The sequence below is a fragment of the Kogia breviceps genome, chromosome 6 (assembly GCF_026419965.1).
Source record: "Kogia breviceps isolate mKogBre1 chromosome 6, mKogBre1 haplotype 1, whole genome shotgun sequence".
NCBI classification, from domain to species: Eukaryota; Metazoa; Chordata; class Mammalia; order Artiodactyla; family Physeteridae; genus Kogia; species Kogia breviceps.
Window position 1 is genome coordinate 146902099 of NC_081315.1, and position 19511 is coordinate 146921609.

At 55.0% G+C, this 19511-nt stretch overlaps 1 protein-coding gene across 2 annotated transcripts in view; it reads left to right on the forward strand.

Moving 5' to 3' along the window:
- The window catches only part of CPLX1 (complexin 1), a 36743-nt gene that overhangs the window by 13828 nt on the left and 3404 nt on the right, over window positions 1-19511 (forward strand). For both annotated transcript variants that reach the window (XM_067036873.1, XM_059067429.2), the window contains exon 3: window positions 15490-15665. In XM_067036873.1, the coding sequence (XP_066892974.1) occupies window positions 15490-15665 (176 nt within the window). The remainder of the gene's footprint in view (window positions 1-15489; window positions 15666-19511) is intronic.

Sequence of the window (19511 nt, forward strand, 5' to 3'; positions counted from 1 at the left end):
GATTAACAAATTCTACTGCTAAACAATGCTAACCACCATCCGAGCCTTCAGCGAGTCATAATCTCTTCTGCCGGTAGAGGGTCTGAAACATTGCGAGAATTACCAAAATGTGACAGGAGACATGAAGTGAGTACATGCTATTGAAAACATGGCGCCAATAGTCTTGCTTGGTGTGGGGTTGCCACAGACCTCCAATCTGTGAAAAACACAGTATCTGTTAAGCGCAATAAAGCAAATCACAGTAAAACGGGGTACGGCGATATTAGAACAAGTAGTATTACGGCATCTGGTATTAGGATGCCTGGGATTAGGACACCTGGTTAGGATGCTTGGTATTAGGGTAAGTAGTGTTACAGCATCTAGTGTTGGGATGCCTGGCATTAGGATGTCTGGTGTTGGGACGCCTGCTATTGGGACGCCTGCTATTGGGACGCCTGCCATTGGGACGCCTGGTATTAAGACGCCTGCCATTGCACTTGAATGAATTCCCTACCATTGACTTAACCAGTACCTAATGTACCTAATGTTGTGCATCACACATCCAGCCTGTTTGCATTTATAAACAATGTTGCAGTGGGCATTCCTGCACTTACATCCTGTCAATCAATATATATTTATTGAGTTCTTAACCATAAGCCAGACACACAGACAGAGTGTCTATCTGATGAAGCATACATTCTAGTGTCAGAAACAGATAAACAAAACCCAGGTAAACAAACACTCAATGTGAGGCCTCAAGAGGTGCCGCATGGGAGAGAAGTCAAGCAGGAGCTTTGTCTTTCAGACATTTTCTTGTGTTCAGGTGGCAGTGCTGTGGCTGCAGAGAGTGGCCTCCAGGAAACCACGATATCCTTGTGTTTTGGGTTTTTTAAAATTAATTTTTATTGGAGTGTAGTTGCTTTACAATGTTGTATTAGTTTCTGCTGTACAGCAAAGTGAATCAGCCGTACGTATACATATATCCCCTCTTTATTCAAAAATTCCTTTATTTTATTTCTTTATTTTTGGCTGTGTTGGGTCTTCATTGCTGCGTGCGGGCTTTCTCTGGTTGTGGCGAGCGGGGGCTACTCTTTGCGGTGCGTGGGCTTCTCGTTGCAGTGGCGTCTCTTGTGGTGGAGCACGGGCTCTAGGCGTGTGGGCTTCAGTAGTTGTGGCACACGGGCTCAGTAGTTGTGGCACACGGGCTTAGCTGCTCCGCAGAATGTGGGATCTTCCCAGACCAGGGCTCGAACCCGTGTCCCCTGCATCGGCAGGCGGATTCTTAACCACTGCGCCACCAGGGAAGCCCTTATCCCCTCTTTTGTGGATTTCCTTCCCATTTAGGTCACTGCAGAGCACTGAATAGAGTTCCCTGAGCTCTACAGCAGGTCCTCATTAGTTACCTATTTTATACTTGGTATCAATAGCATGCAATATCTTTGTTGACATGAATACAACACGGCAGAAGGATGTGCACAGCTAATCTTCTGCCACACGTTTCCAAACTGCCCTCTAAGTAAATCTCACTAAAATATGCCACGGCCAGGCTCCATCATGCAGATCACACACACGCTCCCCAACGTGGGGTTTTGTCAAACTATTGCTGATTGGATGGATAAAGTTGATCTCATTTTAAATTACATTTGGGGGATAACGGTGTGATTTAACGTCTTTCATTCACTCAGCAAAATTTTTGAATACCCAGGATTTGCCATTATTTGTGATTTATACATTTTAGGTGAATTTTCTGTTATTTGCCCTTCCATGTTTGTCATTTACCGTTTAACTCTGTGATGTTCTAGATGTTTTCACCGTATGTATCTACGTAGAGTCAGTTCTGTCAGTGCTTCCTCGTTATGGTTTGTGTTTTCCCACTTCTTTGCACGCCTGGAAAATTTCCACCGGCTGCCACGCATTGGGAGCCGCTGCTGGATATTTTTGTTTTCCTAAATATACTCACGTTGTTCAGTATGTGATCAGGTTATTTAGAGACAGTTTGATTCTCTCCCGTCTTGCCTTTAAGCTTTGTTAGGTGGGATCAGAGCCATGTTTGGTCAGGATAATTTTCCCCACAGCTGAGCTTGTCCCTTCTTCTTATTCTCGGGGATGCCTGGTGATCTGTGGCTTTTTCTGCTCTGCCTCTAGGGAGCATTCTCATAAAAGGCAGAGATGTTGGACTGGGTAGAAAATCAAGACCCAACTTTATGAGGCCTATAAGAAACCCACCTGAAATATAAAGACACACATGAGGGAAAAGTAAAAAGATGCAAAAAGAGAAGCCATGTTAATATTAATCAGAAGAAGCCTGGAGGGACCAGAACATCAGACAGAGTAGATTTCAGGGCAAAGATTGGGACCAGGGGTGAAGACGGCCCTACCCTAGTGAGAAAGGAGCCAGCCAGTCAAGAGGACAGCGCGGTCCCGACCATTCCTACAAGTAATAACTGAGCTTCAAGACGTGTGAGCAGGACCCGGTAGAACTTAGAAGAGAAACAGGCCACCTGCAGGTTCGGGTGGCGGCGCTCAGGACGCACAGACCTGAGCAAACTGCCGGCCGACCCGGCCGACTGGTTCTACGGACACTTCAGATGGCAGCTCACAGAGCGTTTACCGAGATAGGCCTTATCCTTGGCCACAAGACCAGCCTCAACACGCGTAAAAGGTTCCCGTCGTGCAGAATGTGTTCTCTGTCCACATTGGGATGAAACAAGAAATACATAACCGAAATATTTGGGAAATCCCCCCAAATATTTGGAAACGAAACAACACACTTCTAAACAACCCATGGGGCCAAGAAGGGATTAAGAGGGAAATCAGAAATTATTGTAAACTGAATGGAAATTTTAAAAAGGTAATTTGTGGAATTTAGGGAAGTCATGTTTAGAGGGAAATTTATATCACTAAACACCTCAATAGAAATGAAGAAAAGTCTCAAATGATTAACTTCAACTTCTTTTTAAAAAAATATTTATTTATTTATATTTTATTTGGCTGCGTCGGGTCTTAGTTGTGGCATGTGGGATCTAGTTCCCCAACCAAGGATTGAACCCAGGCCCCCTGCACTAGGCGTGCGGAGTCCCAGCCACTGGACCACCAGGAAAGTCCCTTAACTTCAACTTCTAACATCTGAAACTAGGAAAAGAAAATCAAATGAAACCCAAAATAAGTAGAAGAAAGGAAATAAGATCAAAATAGAAATTAATGAAATGGGGGGTGGGGATGAAAAAAGTTAGTTAAGAAGATTAATAAAATTGCACTTGTATCCAGAATATATAAAGAACAATTACCATTCAATAATAAGATCAACAACCCAATCAAGAAATGGGCAGAAGGGGCTTCCCTAGTGGTGCAGTGGTTAAGAATCCGCCTGCCAATGCAGGGGACACGGGTTCAAGCCCTGGTCCGGGAGGATCCCACATGCCACGGAGCAGCTAAGCCCGTGCGCCACAACTACTGAGCCTATGCTCTAGAGCCCTCGAGCCACAACTACTGAAGCCTGCATACCACAACTACTGAAGCCCACGCGCCACAACTACTGAAGCCCACGCACCTAGAGCCCGTGCTCTGCAACAAGAGAAGCCACTGCAGTGAGAAGCCCGTGCACTGCAATGAAGGGTAGCCCCCGCTCGCCGCAACTAGAGGGAGCCTGCGTGCAGCAACAGAGACCCAATGCAGCCAAAACTAAATAAATAAAATAAATCTATTAAATATATATATATATATCATGCACATGACTTAAAAAAAAAGAAAGAAAGAAAGAAAGAAATGGGCAGAAGCTCAAGGAGGTGTCCCATAGCCCTCAGCTCAAATTGGGAGGTCAAGGCGTCAAGGCGGCAGGTCACAGCGAGAGCATGACCTAGATGGGATGGGAAGGGATGAGAAAGGCACTGCGTCCTCTGGGGTCCTCCTCCCCAAACCCATCACCCAGTCTAATCGAGAGAAAAGCATTGGACAAAAGCATCATCAAAAACAAGGAAAGTTTGAGAAATTGTCGCAGCCCAGAGGTGCCTAAGGAGACGTGATGACTGACGTATATGGTCCCTGGACGGAGCCCCGGAGCAGAGAGGACACCTCGGGCAGACCCTGTGGAAAGCAGTTAGTAATAACGTTCTTGACGTGGGCTCCTCGGTCGTGACAGTTGCGCTACTCGAATGTTACGTGTTTGCGGGGCACGTGGGAACTCTGCACTGCCTTTCTTCATAATTTTTCTGTAAATCTAAGATTGTTCTAAAATAAAAAGTGCATTTTTGAGAGTGTGCAAACGATCTGAATAGGGATTCCATCATATAAAAAGATATAAAAAGAGCTACGACGCACATAGAAAGATGCCTCGCATCCCCGTTCAGGAGAGAAAGGCAGCGGCTGCTTCACACCCGCCGTGGCGCTTACAACTTCAGGGGCGCTTAGGAGCGCGTGTTGGCGGGAACGCGGAGGAATGGGAGCCCCGTACACGCTGCGGGGGGGGGGGGGTGTTGAAAACGGTACAGCTGCTTCGGAAAACAGTTCGGCAGCTCCGGAAAAGTGGAACCTCGGTTTGCCATGCAACTCGGTGCCCACCCGTGGGTACCCCCCACGGCCAATGAAGCGGGCGAGCGCACAAAGGCTTGTCCGTGCGGCGTTATCCACAAAGACCAAACCGGACGCAACCCAGTGCCCGTTACCGGGGGCTGGGCCACCCTCGGTGCTCACCCTCTCAGCCCGGAAGGGGAAGGACCGGTGGCCACTCAGCAAAGCATCAGCTCGGTGAACAGCCAGCCCCTTCCCGCGGTGGCCGCCTGCACCGTGACTGTGTCTGTGGAAGATCCTGGCGAGTGCCCTGCAGGCACAGAAAGGAGAGCAGAGGTCGTCTGCACGTGGTTCGGTGGGGGGAATTACACGGGGCCACCAGGAACTCCGGGAGGACGGATGTGTCCGGCATCCTGGCTCCGGTGACGGTCTCACGGATGCGCGTGTTTGGCTCATTGCGGGACTTACAGTGTGGCCGCTACGCCTCCGTTACGCTGCTCTGAGATGGGTTGTGTTACCGGGGACGCCTGCCGTTGGCACGGTCACGAGTGTGGACCACGGCGCCGGAGGCCGGTTTCCAGGCAGGCTGGGGACAACGAGAGCTTCACCCCTGCCCTCGTGCCGGCGGGGCGGCCCCCTCGGCTCAGCGCCCTCCGCAGGAGAGGAAGGGAGAGGCCGCGCCGGGACCCCGGGCGGGGCTGGGTACAGGCGCACGTCCTGCCGCACCAGGCGGGCCGGGGGCCGCGACAGCGCCGGCACGTCCCTGCTCTCTGAGCGGCCACCCTCGCCTCCCCAGAGTAAAGCTTTTCTGTAGAATTCTGTAAGAAGCGCCAACCCTCAGTCCCATCTCTGGCTTCGCGCTTGGCGCTGCTGTTTCCGTGGGAGCCTGGCCCACCCCAGCCGAGTTTTGGCATCGTTCTTGTGCTGATTTCACAGAAATAACCAGGAGGATTTCCTTCTTTTCCTCCCTTCCAAGAACATTCTAAATATCGTAGGAATTATCTGTTTCTTGACTGTTTGAAAGAATGCATCTGTGAATTCTTAGACATAGTTCGGAGTTTTTGACAACATATTTTAGAAAATTTGCGTCACGCAGGTTTTCAAGTGTACGGATAGAGTGTAAAAGGTGTTACTTGATCATTCTAGCGTCTAATGTCTAAGGCAGCTGTTTCTCCCTCATTTTTTCCTGAATTCGCGTATCTTTGTGCCCTTTTCCCGTCCCCTCGACCCGAGCAGCCTGCCTGTCCACGGCCACGGTGTTTGAAGCTCCGCCTCTTTCGGGCGGTGCCCTGGCTGTTGGCTGAGCTCGCCCTCCCCCCGCCCCCCCCCCCCCCCCCCCGCCAGGGCCCCGGTGTGAGGCCCTTAGGCCCCAGAGCTTTGCAGGCTGGCTGCCCCGAAGATCTCACTAGATCTTGCATCACTTCTTACTCAAGCTCCCAGAAATGCAGTGACTGTAGTTTCACCCGTGTTTTCTAACGCATAAGAGAAACTTCGCGTCTGTAGGGTTGGGAGGGGGGCTCTTGTTCCCAGTTTCCCCGTTTGTCGTGCTGTCTGCTTTCCTGATGCCATCAGACACTCGGTCTCATTCCTACTTTGAAAAAAACATGTTGAGGTTGTCTCTGCAGCCTGACATTTTTTTTGAGACATGGGATTATAAATCGATTTAAATTTTCTCTTTTCTTATTGTGATAAAACGTACATGATATAAAACTTGACATTTAAACTATTTTTGGGGGGAGTGGGGCTGCATTGGGTCTTCGTTGCTGTGCATGCACTTTCTCTAGTTCAGGCGAGCGGGGGCTACTCTTCGTTGCGGTGCGCGGGCTTCTCATTATGGTGGCTTCTCTTGTTGTGGAGCACGGGCTCTAGGCGCGCGGGCTTCAGTAGTTGCGGCACGCGGGCTCAGTAGTTGTGGCTCGTGGGCTCTAGAGCGCAGCCTCAGCGGTCATGGCTCACGGGCTTAGTTGCTCCGCGGCATGTGGGATCTTCCCGGACCAGGGCTCGAACCCGTGTCCCCTGCACTGGCAGGCGGATTCTTAACCACTGCGCCACCAGGGAAGCCCCTTAACTATTCTTAAGTGTACAGTTCAGTGGCATTAAGTACATTCACGTTGCTGTGCAGCCATCAACATCCGTTTCCAGAACTTTTCAATCTTCCCAAACTGAAACTCTGTCCCCATGAAGCACTGACTCCCCCACCCCTGGCTCCCACCATCTACTTTCCGTCTCTTTGATTTTGCCTACTTTAGGGACCTCATGTAAGTGGAATCGTACAGTATTTGTTCTTTTGCGTCTGGCTTGTTTCACTTAGCATGATACTTTTGAAGTTCACCGCATTATAGCGCGTGTCAGAATTGCATTCCTTTTGAAGGCTGCGTAGTATTCCATTGTATGGCTGGGCCACACTTTATCCCTCATCTGTCGGTGGGCATTTGGGTCGTTTCCCCTTTGGCTTATTGTGATGCTGCCTCTGTGAGCACGGGGCACGTACGTCTACTTGCAGTTCTCTCAATGTTCCTGCTTTCAGTTCTTTGGAGTTTATACCCAAAAGTGGAATTGCTGGATCCTATGGTAATTCTATATTTAATTTTTTGAGGAACCTCCATACCGCTTTCCACACAGCTGCACCATTTTAAGTTCCCACCAGCAGTGCACAGGCCTCCAGTTTCTCCACATCCTGGCCGACACTTGTTCCCTGGGCTGGTTTTGGTTTGTTTGTGTTTTAAATAATGGCCATCATAATGACTGTGCGGTGAGCCTCTTTGGGGTGCGGACGCACACTGCATTGCTCTTTGTGAACATTCCACGAGTCTGAGAAAAACATGGGCTGTGTTTTTTAGGATCTAGGTTTGGCATGAACCTGATTTGTAACCTGCCAATCTGTTTTCTGTCTTTAGATAATCATAAAAACGTACGCAGGGATTTTTTTCTCCTTGTCTGCACGTGGCCCTCGTAGTGTATGGTGGAGCCTCCTTCACGTGGCCGCCTGGGACTCCCTGACGTGGGGGCATCGTGGCCGTATGGCCCTGTGCCCTAGAGGTCAGCTCGTCTCCAGCCATTTGCAGGGGCCGCAACCGGAACAAACAGGCCAAGTCAGCGGCCTCAGCACAGGCTCCTCCAGGGACGGGTGTGGTTTATTGGGATGGATGTAGGAGGGGCCGGCGGGGCGGGTGGGTGAGTGAATGCGCTGGAGTGTGATTGCGGCCCAACCCACTGGGAGCACACCCCCACCCAGACTATGGGGGCACCTTCCTGGCCTCCCCAGCAACAGACATGGTCGCATTTAAAACATCTCCAGGGCTTCCCCGGTGGCGCAGTGGTTAAGAATCCACCTGCCAGTGCAGGGGACACGGGTTTGAGCCCTGGTCTGGGAAGATCCCACGTGCCGCGGAGCAGCTAAGCCTGTGCACCACGGCTACTGAGCCTGTGCTCTAGAGCCCGCGAGCCACAACTACTGAGCCCACGTGCCACAACTACTGAAGCCCGTGTGCCTAGAGCCTGTGCTCCGCAACAGGAGAAGACACTGCAATGAGAAGCCCGCGCACCGCAACGAAGAGTGGCCCCCGCTCACCGCAACTAGAGAAAGCCCGCGCACAGCAATGAAGACCCAACACGGCCAAAAATAAATAAATAAAATCAATTTTTTTAAAATAAAAAAAAAAAATCTCCAGTCAGTGACTTTCTCGCTGTTGCTCTCCAGGTGTTTCCGGGACCCACAGCAGGGATGCCATTTCCCATCCGTAAGGCACCTGGATCAGATCTCCTCTGACATTTATTCTGCCACATGAACCCTAACTTTATCTAAACCCCCAAGAGAGAAAAAAGAAAGAATTGTTGGGGTTTCCATTGGAAGCGTAACCCAGGTTGTGTACAGTCATGTGTTAACTTTGGAGGAACTGCCATCTTCATGACACTGAGCCAGCTCATCAGGAACCTCAAGAGTCTGTGCAAAGCCATCACATTTAAGGAGATGATATTTTCTACATGCAGGTGCCATAGGTCTCTTTGTTAAACGTATTCCTATTTTCTACATTTATAATTATTATAAATGGACCATTGTTTCCATTTATGTTTCTAGCTTGGTATTGATAGTATGAGGCAAATTTTAAAAATTAATATTTATCTATAAATATTGCACTTAGTCAATCTGCCACATTCCATCATTGGTTCTGGTTAGTTTTCACTGGAGTGTCATGAGTTTTTTAGGTATATGATCATGTCACTGGCAAAAGAGGTGGGTGCGGAGAGAGAGAATTTGATATCTCCTTTTATAGTATAATACCCCTTAATTTTTCTCCTTATGAAATTCAGTAGACCCTCCAAAACAATTTTTAAAGGTAATAATGAAGTTCCTAAACTTTCTCTTTTTCTTCTTTAAAGTTAAAGGCTATAATTTTTCCTCCAAAAACAGCTTTAGCCATGGATCCTAAGTTTAGACAGAAAGTGCTTATTTTTCTTTGCTTTCTAGAGTTTTTACAATTTCAGTTTTTATTTCCCCCTCAACTTAAGGGTTAATTAGGGACATGTTTCTAAAACTCAAACTTGTAAAGTTATGGGTTTAGTCGTCTTTTCATTATTTGTGATTTGACTGGGTGATGACTGGGGAAGATGGCCTGTATAACATATCTCATTGCTCGTTTGTCAGGGTTTTAGATCAGTTTGGTTGTGATGTGATTGACGCCGGGTGAGCACTGCCTGGGTAAAGTGTGTTTCCCTGAGTTCTGACGGTTGCACGGCCCCTTGGCAACCCGCAGCCCCCCACCTGCCCTGGACCCCAGGCAACCCTGGCGTGTCTGCGGTCACCGTACATGCATCTGCACTTCTGTTTACATAAGTGAAATCAGAGAATTTGTGCCTGGCTTTTTTCACTCAGCGTAGAGGTTTTGAGACTCCTCCACACCGCCGAGAGCATCAGTGCCCCCGGGTGGACAGACCGGCCTTCGGGTGTCCGTTCACCTCCTGACGGGCGTTGGATTACAGGAAACTGTCAAACTGCCGTCCCAAGCGGCTACTCCCCCACCATCCTGCCGGCCGCGGGCGAGGGTCCCAGGTCCTCCCCGGCTTCCGAGCACATGCTGTGCTTGGTCTCTCTCACCGTAGACACTCGTGTGGGCGCCTGGTGGTCTCTCTTCGTGAGCTCAGTTTGCACCCTGACGACCGAGCGCGTTGATCAGCTTTTGGTCAGGGCAGGTGCGTCTTTTCAGGTTCTTACTTGCCATCTGTATCTCTTCTCTGGTAAAATGTCTATTCAGATCTTCTGTTTTTAAAAGCAGGTGGTTTGTGTTCTTGTCCTTGAGCTGTAAGAGTTCTTTATGCCTTCTGGATATAAGAGTTTATCAGACGTATGGTCTGCAAATATATTCTCACAGTCTTGCCCTTTTTTTTTTTAAACAATGTCTTTTGAAGAACAAAGTTTTTTTGTTCATGAAGTCCAATTTATCAGTTTTTCTTTTAAGGCTCAGGCTTTTTGTCACCTATGTAAGGAATCGTTGCCTAGGTCAAGGTCAAAAAGATTTTTCTTTTGCGCTTTCTTCTAGAAGTTTTATAATTTTAGCTTTTCCATTAGGTTTACTACTGAGATTTGTATAAGGTGTGAGGTTAGGGAAGACATTTATGAGTTTGTGTGTTTGCGTAGGAATATCTCATTGTTTTAGTGCCGGTTGTGAAAAGAGTATCCTTTCTTCACTGAATAATCTTTGCAACTTTGTCAAAAACCCACTCGACCATATATGGGTGTGTCTGTTTCTGGACTGTCTCTTCCATTCCATGCGTCCACATGTCCATTCTCCTGTCAGTGCCATACTGTCTGGATTATAGTAGACCTTGGAAGCAAGCAGGGTAAGTCCTCTAAAGTTGTTCTCCTTTGGCAGAAGTGTTTTGTCTACTCTAGGTCTTTTGCCGTTTCCATATAGACTTTAAAATCAGCTGGTAAATTTGATCAAAAAAGCCTATTTGCATTTTGTTTGGGATTGTACTGAATCCATTACACTGAATCCAGTGTTTGGGAAAACTGATCTCATAGCAGTGCTGAGCCCATGAACATGGTATATCTCTCTATTCGTTTAGGTCGTTTCAGATTTCTCTCAACAATTCTAGTCTTAGGTAAAACAGGCTTGCACATCTATTAACAATATAGTCGTAGATTGTCAGCGTTGCTAATGGAATTGTTTTTATTTACGGATTTATTTATTTATTTATTTTTGGCTGCGTTGGGTCTTCGCTGCTGTGTGCGGGCCCCCTCTAGTCGTGGTGAGCGGGGACCACTCATTGCGGTCGCCTCTCCCGCTGCAAAGCACGGGCTCCAGGCACGTGGGCCTCAGCAGTTGTGGCTCTCAGACTCCAGAGCGTAGTTGTGGTGCACAGGCCCCGCCACTCCGCGGCTTGTGGGATCCTCCCGGACCAGGGATCGAACCTGCATCCCCTGCATTGGCAGGCAGACTCTCAACCACTGCGCCACCAGGGAAGCCCTGGAATTGTTTTTAAATTTCATTTTCCAATTGTTAGATGCTAATATATAACGATCCATTTGTTTGTCGTTTATTAATCTTGTGACCTTGCTAGATTCACTTATTTATTCTAGTAGTGGTTTTATAGATTCCTTCGACTTTTCTGCACAGATGATATGTTGTTTGTTAACAAAGACAGTTTTACTTCTTCCTTTTCAATCTTCATGCCTTCTGTTTCTTTTCTTGTCTTAGTGCAATGGCCAGACCCTCCAGTACAAGGGGATTGGGAGCATCCTTTGCTCGTTACTGAGTAGAGGAAAGTGTTCAGTATTTCACAGACTATGACGTTAGCTGAAGGGTTTGCGAAGGTTTTGTTTGTGGCTGAGTACATAATACATAGCTGTTAAATGTTTAAAACTCATTATTCGCCAAATATTCACTGAGCACCTACTGTGTGCCAGGCACTGTTGCAGGTGTTGGGAGGACAGCCGTGCGCTGGTCAGGGTCCCTGCTCTCAAGGTGCTTACCTTCTGTTGGCAGAGACTGACACAAAGTGGCAAGCAAGCATACAGTGTCACTTTAGGTAACGAGACGGGTTATGGAGGACCATAAAGCTGCGTGATGGGACGGCGGGTGGTGAGGGCTGTTTCTCTTTGCCCACTTTATTTTGGATTCACATTCAGATTGATAATCAATAAAAATTTGTGGCGTTACGTGAGAGTCTAGATTCATGCTTCCCACAAGGAGCTCAATCACCCCAGGGAAATATAGCTCTCTTCTCCAGGGTTCTGAGGCCCCTCCTGTCACTGGCCATGTGTCTGAGCCCCGTGTCTGTGGGCCTGCAGGCAGTCTGTCCACTCCGTCGCTCTGCCTCCCTCCCCTGCAGAACTGCACGCTGGGTCCCGCACATGGTGGCCCCTGGCGGGTTCACCTCCTCTGCTTCTCCCTGCAGTGTCTCCTGACCAGGGGCCTTCGCATTTCTTTATGCAACACTCTTCACTTGCCAACTGTCACAGAATTTCCTTTCTAGCTCTTGAGCGTCTGAGTGCGATTGCACAGATCTGTGACTCAGATTGTGGAGAACAGACATTACATTACAGAGTCTCCCCATCCATGCATGACAAGTATCTTTCTCTATTTAGGTGTTTTATAGTTTTTCATTAAATTTCATAATTTTTCCCACAGTTTTATTTCAAGTTTTAAAAGTATTTTTCTCTTTTAAAAAATTGACTTCAGTCTAAATGCAACATGGTACCCTGGATTGGATCCTGGAACAGAAAAAGGACATTAGTGGGAAGAGTGGTGACATCTGAATACAGCCTGTGGTTTGGTTGACAGCACTGTGTAGGTTATTTTCGCTTTGATGAACATACCAGGGTTAACACGGGCTGATGCTGGCCACTGGCGTTCAGGAGCCCTTGGACTACCTGCGTGACTCTTCTGTAAACCTAAAATATTTCAAAATGAAGTCTTAGAGATCAGCTTTAATTTACGTACTGTTTAAACAGACATCGTTTCCATCAAGTATGAGGTAGCGTAATCGGATGCAGCCAAGGTGGTGAATGCTGAGAAGGGTTTTGACCACAGGGGCCACCAGTGCACACAAGGAGTCCCAGGAAAACCTATCTAGAAAGACCCCTGGGTTGGGAGCAAGGAGGACGAGGTTCGGGAATTCAGCGCGAGGAAGAATGGCAGGTGCAAAGGCCCCAAGGTAGGAACATCGCAGCCCCTCACTCCACGTCGCCGCCCCCGCCCCCCCGCAGGCCTGCAGAGAAATCTTAGCATCTTCATCTCCTACAGAGTTGGGGTGGGTATTACGCCAGGGAGGGAGGAGGACCTGGGGGCTGTGGACAGAGGGGCCCTGGGCAGAGGTGCAGCAGGCGGAGGCCAGGGCAGGCCCGGGCCAGCTCCTGTCCACCACCCACAGGCCGGGCTGTGGGCAGACCCCGTCTCCTCCTGTGCGGGCACCCTGCGAGCGCTGTTCTAGCAAGCTCTCTCTAGCTGTTGGGTTTTTGCATAACCTGCACCCAAGTGTGGGGCCTGCTCCAGGGTTAGAGAGGTGCCGCCACCTCATCCTGCACTGAGGTCGTCCCCAGGGCTTTGTCTGACTGTCAGGGAGGGCTGGGACCCAGCGCCCCCCTCCCCGCTAGTCACCGGCAAGCTGAGGCTCCGAGAAGAGCCAGGGCAGGGGAGGGGGTCAGGCCCTGTGCCCGCAGCCCTATGTGGCCGGCGTGGCCGGCTGCAGGACCACCCCCCGGCCTGGGATTCGGGAGGCTTGGGCTGCGGCTCTCGGTCCAGCCCTGGGCACCGTGTGGGGACGGTGCAGGGGCCGCGTGCGGAGGCGGGGTCGCGTGAAGGGAAGGGGCCGCCGGGGAGGGCCCGCAGCGTCGGTGCCAATCTCGGTGCCGGGGTGTCCACACCGCGGTAGAGTGAGCATTGGTGCCCCGCCCTGGCCGTGGAGAGACCATCGGCCTCCAGAGTCCCCTCCGCGCGCTGGGGTAGCTCCCCCGGGGCCCTCTCTGCCTCCAGGGGGCCAGCCCGGCGCTCCAGTGGGGGCAGGGCCAGGCCCCTGGTCTGGGGTGGGGCTCCTGGTGTGCAGAGCTCAGCACACAGCGGGTGCTCAGTAAACGCCTGTTGGACCAACTAGGCCCAGAGCCCACACAGCACGTTGGAGGAGCAGGTCTGGGGCCCCAGGCCACGCAGGCAGGGAGGCCCCTCCAGCCCCCACCCACTTTCCCTCTTGGGAGAGAGATGTAGATGAGACTGGTTCACCCACCTCTGCCTTAAGATGCCAGTACTTTCCAGGGGGGAGAAAGAGCTATCGGTCACTCTCACTTTAGCGTGAACGAGCTTGTTCAAGGGGGAGGTTTGCATAGAAGCTGTGGCCCCCCTGCCAGGGAGGCTGGGAAGGGTGCAGCTGCTCAGGGACTGGGGCTTCCTCCTGCTTCCCCCACCGCCTGCCGGGGACGGCGGCCCCAGAGGCGGGGGGTGCCAGCCCCTCGTCCAGGGGGCGATGAGACAGTGTGTCAGCAGCCCTGCTCGTGACCTTGAGCCACTGGCTTGAAGTCTCCTTTGCAGAATTCTGCAGATGTGGGTGGAAACTGACACGAGGCTCTTAGTTTTCTGTTAGCGTCTGTATCTGCGCCATCGGCCGAGCCCCATCCAGGCGGGCTCCCCGTCCCTGCAGTGACTGTGGTGGCAGCTACCCTGCGACCCTGTAGTAGCTTCAGCAGCTAGGAAGGCCCACTTGGTGCAGGCATGGCCCGGCCCGACGAGGTCTAGTTTTCAGCCCAGAGCACTCAACCAGAAGTTGCCGCCTTCCCACCAAATGGGGAGGGGTGTCACTCCCGAGGAACCGTCGGATGCAACATTGGTGCAGGTGTCCGCAGGGCAGGGAGTCTCTCCAGGTTCCGTGCTGCACGGACATGTGCAGCCTCAGAACAGAACAGGAGTCCCGGGAGCGCTGAGGATAGCGCAGTGGAGACTCCGTGAGAAGCGGGCAGGACAGAGCCGGGCCTCGAAGCCAGGGCGGGGAAAGGGGCACCCCTGGATATGAGCGTAGCGGGGTGGTGGTGTCAGCATCCACACACCCACCTCGCGGCTTGTTCCTGAGACGCGGACTCAGCTAGCCTTCGGCTGCGCTTGGGAGGGACCATCACGGGGTGAGAGGGCAGAGGCAGGACCTGCAGAGACCAGTGGCTGGAGAGGCGGGGGACAGGACGGCGGGCACAGGGCAGCAACCCAGCCCGGGGTCCCCTCGGGGGCGTGGCTGGTTCCCAGGGGGTGTGCAGGGGTGACGGGGCGGTGGCCTCACGCCTGTCGGTTGTGAGTGCGTGTGTGCGGGGCGCTTCTGGGGGACTGGCCGCAGGGGCTGAGATCGACTGACCCGCGGCGCTAACCACTGCGCTCCCCTCCCCGTGATGCCCGTGCATCCGGGTGCAGTGGGGCTGGGGCCGCCGCGGGCCAGGACCACGCTCTGAGGCAGTAATTACGCATCTCTGTCCCGGGGGCCGAGCCGGAGAGGGCATCCGGGGAGGTGTTTGTTGTCGCCTGTGAATCAGGAGCTCACGAGGAAAGTGGGGCTGGCGAGGCAGAGAAATTATGGCCTTGGTGCTGCCACATGCGGCTGCCAGCAGTTCTGGGCCAAGGCCGGCCCCCAGCCCTGCACGCTGACCGAGAGCCCGCCAGACGCCTGTCGCCTGTCCCCGGCGCCTCAGCCCACACAGCCGTGCACTCAGCCACGCTGCCGCCTTGAGGAGGCTGGGCCTCTGCTGCACTCCGGGCCCAGAGAAGACACACACACACACACACACACACACACACACACACACTCACACAGCCGCCCACAGACCCCGACAGACACACGCGCTCCGCCCCAGGAGCTCCGGCAGACACACCGCCGCACACACAAGCGCGGCCCAGAGGCCTGCGTGTGCACTTGAACCCGCCCCACAAGCACAGCCTGAGGCCGCTGCCCTGCTGGACGGGAGAGGCGGGCGGGACGCGGTGGCGCAGGGAGCGGGCGGGCCTGGCCTGACTCCCGCCCTCCTGTGCCCAGGGGCCACCAAGGACATGGGGAAGATGCTCGGGGGAGACGAGGAGAAGGACCCTGACGCCGCCAAGAAGGAGGAGGAACGGCAGGAGGCGCTGCGGCAAGAGGAGGCGGAGCGCCAGGCCAAGCACGCCAGGATGGAGGCGGAGCGCGAGGCCATGCGGCAGAGCCTCCGCGACAAGGTGGGCGGAGGGGGCGGGCGCCCCGGCGGGGGCGGGGCTGCCAGACGGGGACCTCCTGCTGGCGGCAGGGACCCGGTCCCATCCTCCCGGGCTCCTTAGACGGGGTTCACCCTAAGCCAGCTCTTCCTGTTGCTGACCCCCGGCACTGCCCCAAAGGACCCGGCGGGGCGGCCGGCCCGGAGCGGAGGGGCGGGGCAGGGCAGTCAGGGGCTGGCCCACAGGCAGGCCCTGGGCGGGGGAGGCACCTCACCACCCCTGGGTGGGCCTCAGACAGGTGTTGGGGCAGCAGGTCTGTGAGCTGTGAGGTCTGGCTGGGGGCTGGCTGCAAGCTGGAGGCCACGACCTTTTCCAGAACCATCTGGGCGACCTTCCCCTGTGCGTGAGGGCAGTGAGAGCATCGTCCCAGGTGCGGAAACCGAGGCCCAGAGCAGGGGCGGGTGTATGAGGCTGAGTCGGCAGCTAGGCCACACAGGTGGGCTGTGCCCCACGGGCATGTCCGCTGCCCAGCCTCCGCTGCCCATCCAGCGCCTGGGTCAGAAGGGCTGGAGAGGCCGGGAGAGGTCAAGTGTGGGGCAGCAGCTCTGGCCTTGTCCAGGCGGGCCTGGGCTGGGCGCCACGTGGAGGAGAGGAGCCTCCCTAGGAGCCCAGGGCGTCCCTGAGCCACGTGGCCTCCCAAGGTCCACACCATCTCGGGGCTCGCCCACCACCCTTGGCCCCGCACAGGCCAGGCCCCTCCGTCGAAGGTGCTCGATTCCAGGCACTGGGTCCTGAGGCCCAGGTGGGGAACTCAGTTTGGGGGATGCTGCTTCACTTGCTTCTGTCCTGGCCCCTCACCCCGACACCCCCGTCTCTAGGCCCGAGGGAAGCGCTCCCAGACACTGGGGATGAAATCTGTGGGTAGGGGGCCAGGTGGGGGGCAGTGGGGGCCTCCCGAGGGGATCTCCACAGTCCCCAGCCCTAGGGGGACCAGCCAAGATGCCCGGGCTTCGGGGCGGGACGGCTCAGACCACAGAACCCTCCCACCTACTTGTTGCCTCAGCACCTCAGCCTGACGCAGAAGCTGAGGTGGGGGCACAGGCAGGGCGCCGGCAGGTCTCTGAGCCCACAAGGGGTCCCCCTTCATCCGACGCACTCATACTTTTTACTTGTATGCTGTTCATTGTCTTTCCCTCACAGGGAGGGCAGGAGCTTTGCCTGCCTGCACTTGGCGCTTGGATGCTGAGCTAGCAGTGAGCGAATGAATGAATGAGTGACTGAGTGTGTGAATGAATGAATGAGTGATGAGTGAATGAATGAGTGAGTGAATGAGTGAGTGATGAGTGAGTGAATAGGCATCAGCTCCAGGGTCCTCTTCATCCTCAGGGACATCTAGTGGCACTTAAAGATCACAGAGTGAGTCCCAGTGCAAGTGGGGATGTGCCCCACCCTGAGGGCAGCTGAGGTCCTGCACCTCCATGTGAGGCCAGGGGTCAGGGTGACCCTCACCCCCCCACATCCCCCAGCCAGGGACGGGGGATGGATCGTGTGCGCCCCTGTCCTCAAGACCCCAGCTTCCGGGGCGGCCACGCGGAAGGCTGCACCCCTTGGCAGAGCCCCAGGGCCCTCCAGCCTGTGCCCTGTGGGTCCCCTGGGCAGGGGTCCTGCTTCCCCAGACGAGCACCCCGCCATCTGGTACCCGCGTTGGGTGGGTGAGCGCCTTCGCTCCTGAAGCGCCTCCATAGGCCCCGGGCTGCTCCTTCCCCCCGCCAACCCCCAGACCCGCCATGGCTCCTCCAGCCGCAGCGGCAGGCCTCATCCCACCGTGCCCAGGCCTGCTTCGTGCGCACATCCAGGGTCTGGTCTGGCCCGCCCAGGCGGCGGGGTGGTGTCCGCTGAGTCCAGTGGCCAGGGCGGGGGTCCGACCTGGCCCCCGCCCCACGCTCTGGCTGGGCCCAGGTTTCCTAGCCGGCCCTGCCAGAGCAGTTCTCCTGCTGTCACGGGGTTAGGCGGGACTAGCGGGCCAGGGCCTGTTCCTGGAGGGCGGCCTGCAGGGACGGTGTGGGTGTGTTGGGGAGCACACAGACGCCCGCTGGGCCCCCAGCCACCCGAGAGCTGAGTCCGCCGGGTGCGGGCCTTTCCTGGGTGACTGCAGAACCAACCAAGGCAGTGGCCACTGGGCCAGGCCTCGGGGTGTGCAGGGAAGAGGGCTGTGGTGAGCTGCCCGCACGCGGGGGTCACAGGCAGCGCAGGACTGGCCTGCCGCATTCTGGATGCTGGAGCCCCAGGAGCCCCAGGTCCCCCCTGGCAGCGCAGGGTGCAGGCCGGAGCACACCCCCAGCCCCGGCTGTCCTGACTCTGAGGGGAGCTCAGTGCCTGGTGCCCCTGCCCACGGACCCCGACCCCTCCCCACGCCCCCAGGCCCTGCCCCCGCGAAGTCTGCTGGACACCTATGTCCTCAGAGCCCTTCTCCACCCAGCATGCTTAGGCAACCCCCTACTGACCTCCTGCTTCCCACAGGTGGGAAACCTGGCCTTCAGCTGTGGCTCCCCCAGTGGACCTCTCTGGCCCCGGGGCTCCAGGCCCACTTCCTCCAGCTCTCTCCTGGTGCCGTGTCTCCCCAACCACCCCCAGACCTCATGGCTGGTCAGAGAAGAGGGTTCAGAGCTGCATGGCACGGGGTCCCATCGAGCTGCGCCGTACAGGGCCCCATCGGGTCGGGGGGGTCCATCAGATGGGGGCCGAGGGGCCAGGCCGGGGTCATGCGTCCTCTGGGCGCCCGGCTCCCCAGGCGACCTCGTCTGCATTCGGGACTTACCATCTCACGCGCGCGCCGGCTGGCAGCTGCGCGGAGGGGAGGTTGGCCCACCTGTGCATTTGCATACGCTCTTCCTGATTTGCATACCCACCTTCTGGTTTGCGCACGCACTGCCAGGTTTGGTGCTTCCAGCTGCCCACGTTCCGCAGCCTCGAGCCACAACCACCCTGAAGCCAGTGCCGAGCTGGTGGGTCCGAGTCGATCCGGCCCCCACATCCCAGGTTTGTGCTGAGAATAACAGGTGGGGGCACATCCACGGATTCTCCCCGGTAACGCGCACCGCATTGCCCAGGGTGCTGGCCGCCCTGGGCTCCCTCCTGGCCCTGTGGGGCCCTGCTGTTTCAGTGGTTGAGGAGGATGGGGGGTGTCCAAACCGGCTCTCAGCCAGACCACAACAGAGCCAGGCCGTGGGAGGGACCCCAGAGGATAAGGTGGCCCTCAGGTTTGCCCAGAGTGGCGTTAGCCTCGGAATGATCTTGAGCCTCAGTGGAGCGACTGGGTTGGAGCCTGGAGTCTCGTTCCTGGACCCTAGAGGGGAGGACCCTGACACAGGTCCCTTCCCAGCCCCGAGTCAGGGAGGCCGCTCTGCTCGACCACATACCGCATGTTCCTGACGTTACGTGTGTGCCATCGTCACGCGCCCGTTCCGCCAGCACCGCGTGTTCCCCTGAGCACGTGCACCTTTGCTGTGGGTGTGTGTGGGCTTCGGCCGCCACAGCCCCCCGTGGTGAGGAGGTCGCGGCAGGTGTGGAGACCCAGGAGGAGGGCCGTGCTCCTAGGGCCCGTCCACCCGAGCGGCTGCAGTCTGGTCGGCTGGTCGCACTCTGCCCTGAGCTGACCTCACGGTGCTCGGTGGGGAGGCCCTCTGGGTGGCGTGCCGCCGCTGCCGAGAATATACTCCGGCGCCCTATGCCCCCACGCCGCATGGAGACCCCTTCCCCGCTCCTGGCTCTTGTTCATGGCGCAGAGGGGCCTTCAGGCTGCCTAGAGACCCTGCTGAAGAAGGGCAGACAAACCCCTCCTCCCTCCCTCCTCAGTGGCTGAGGGGACCC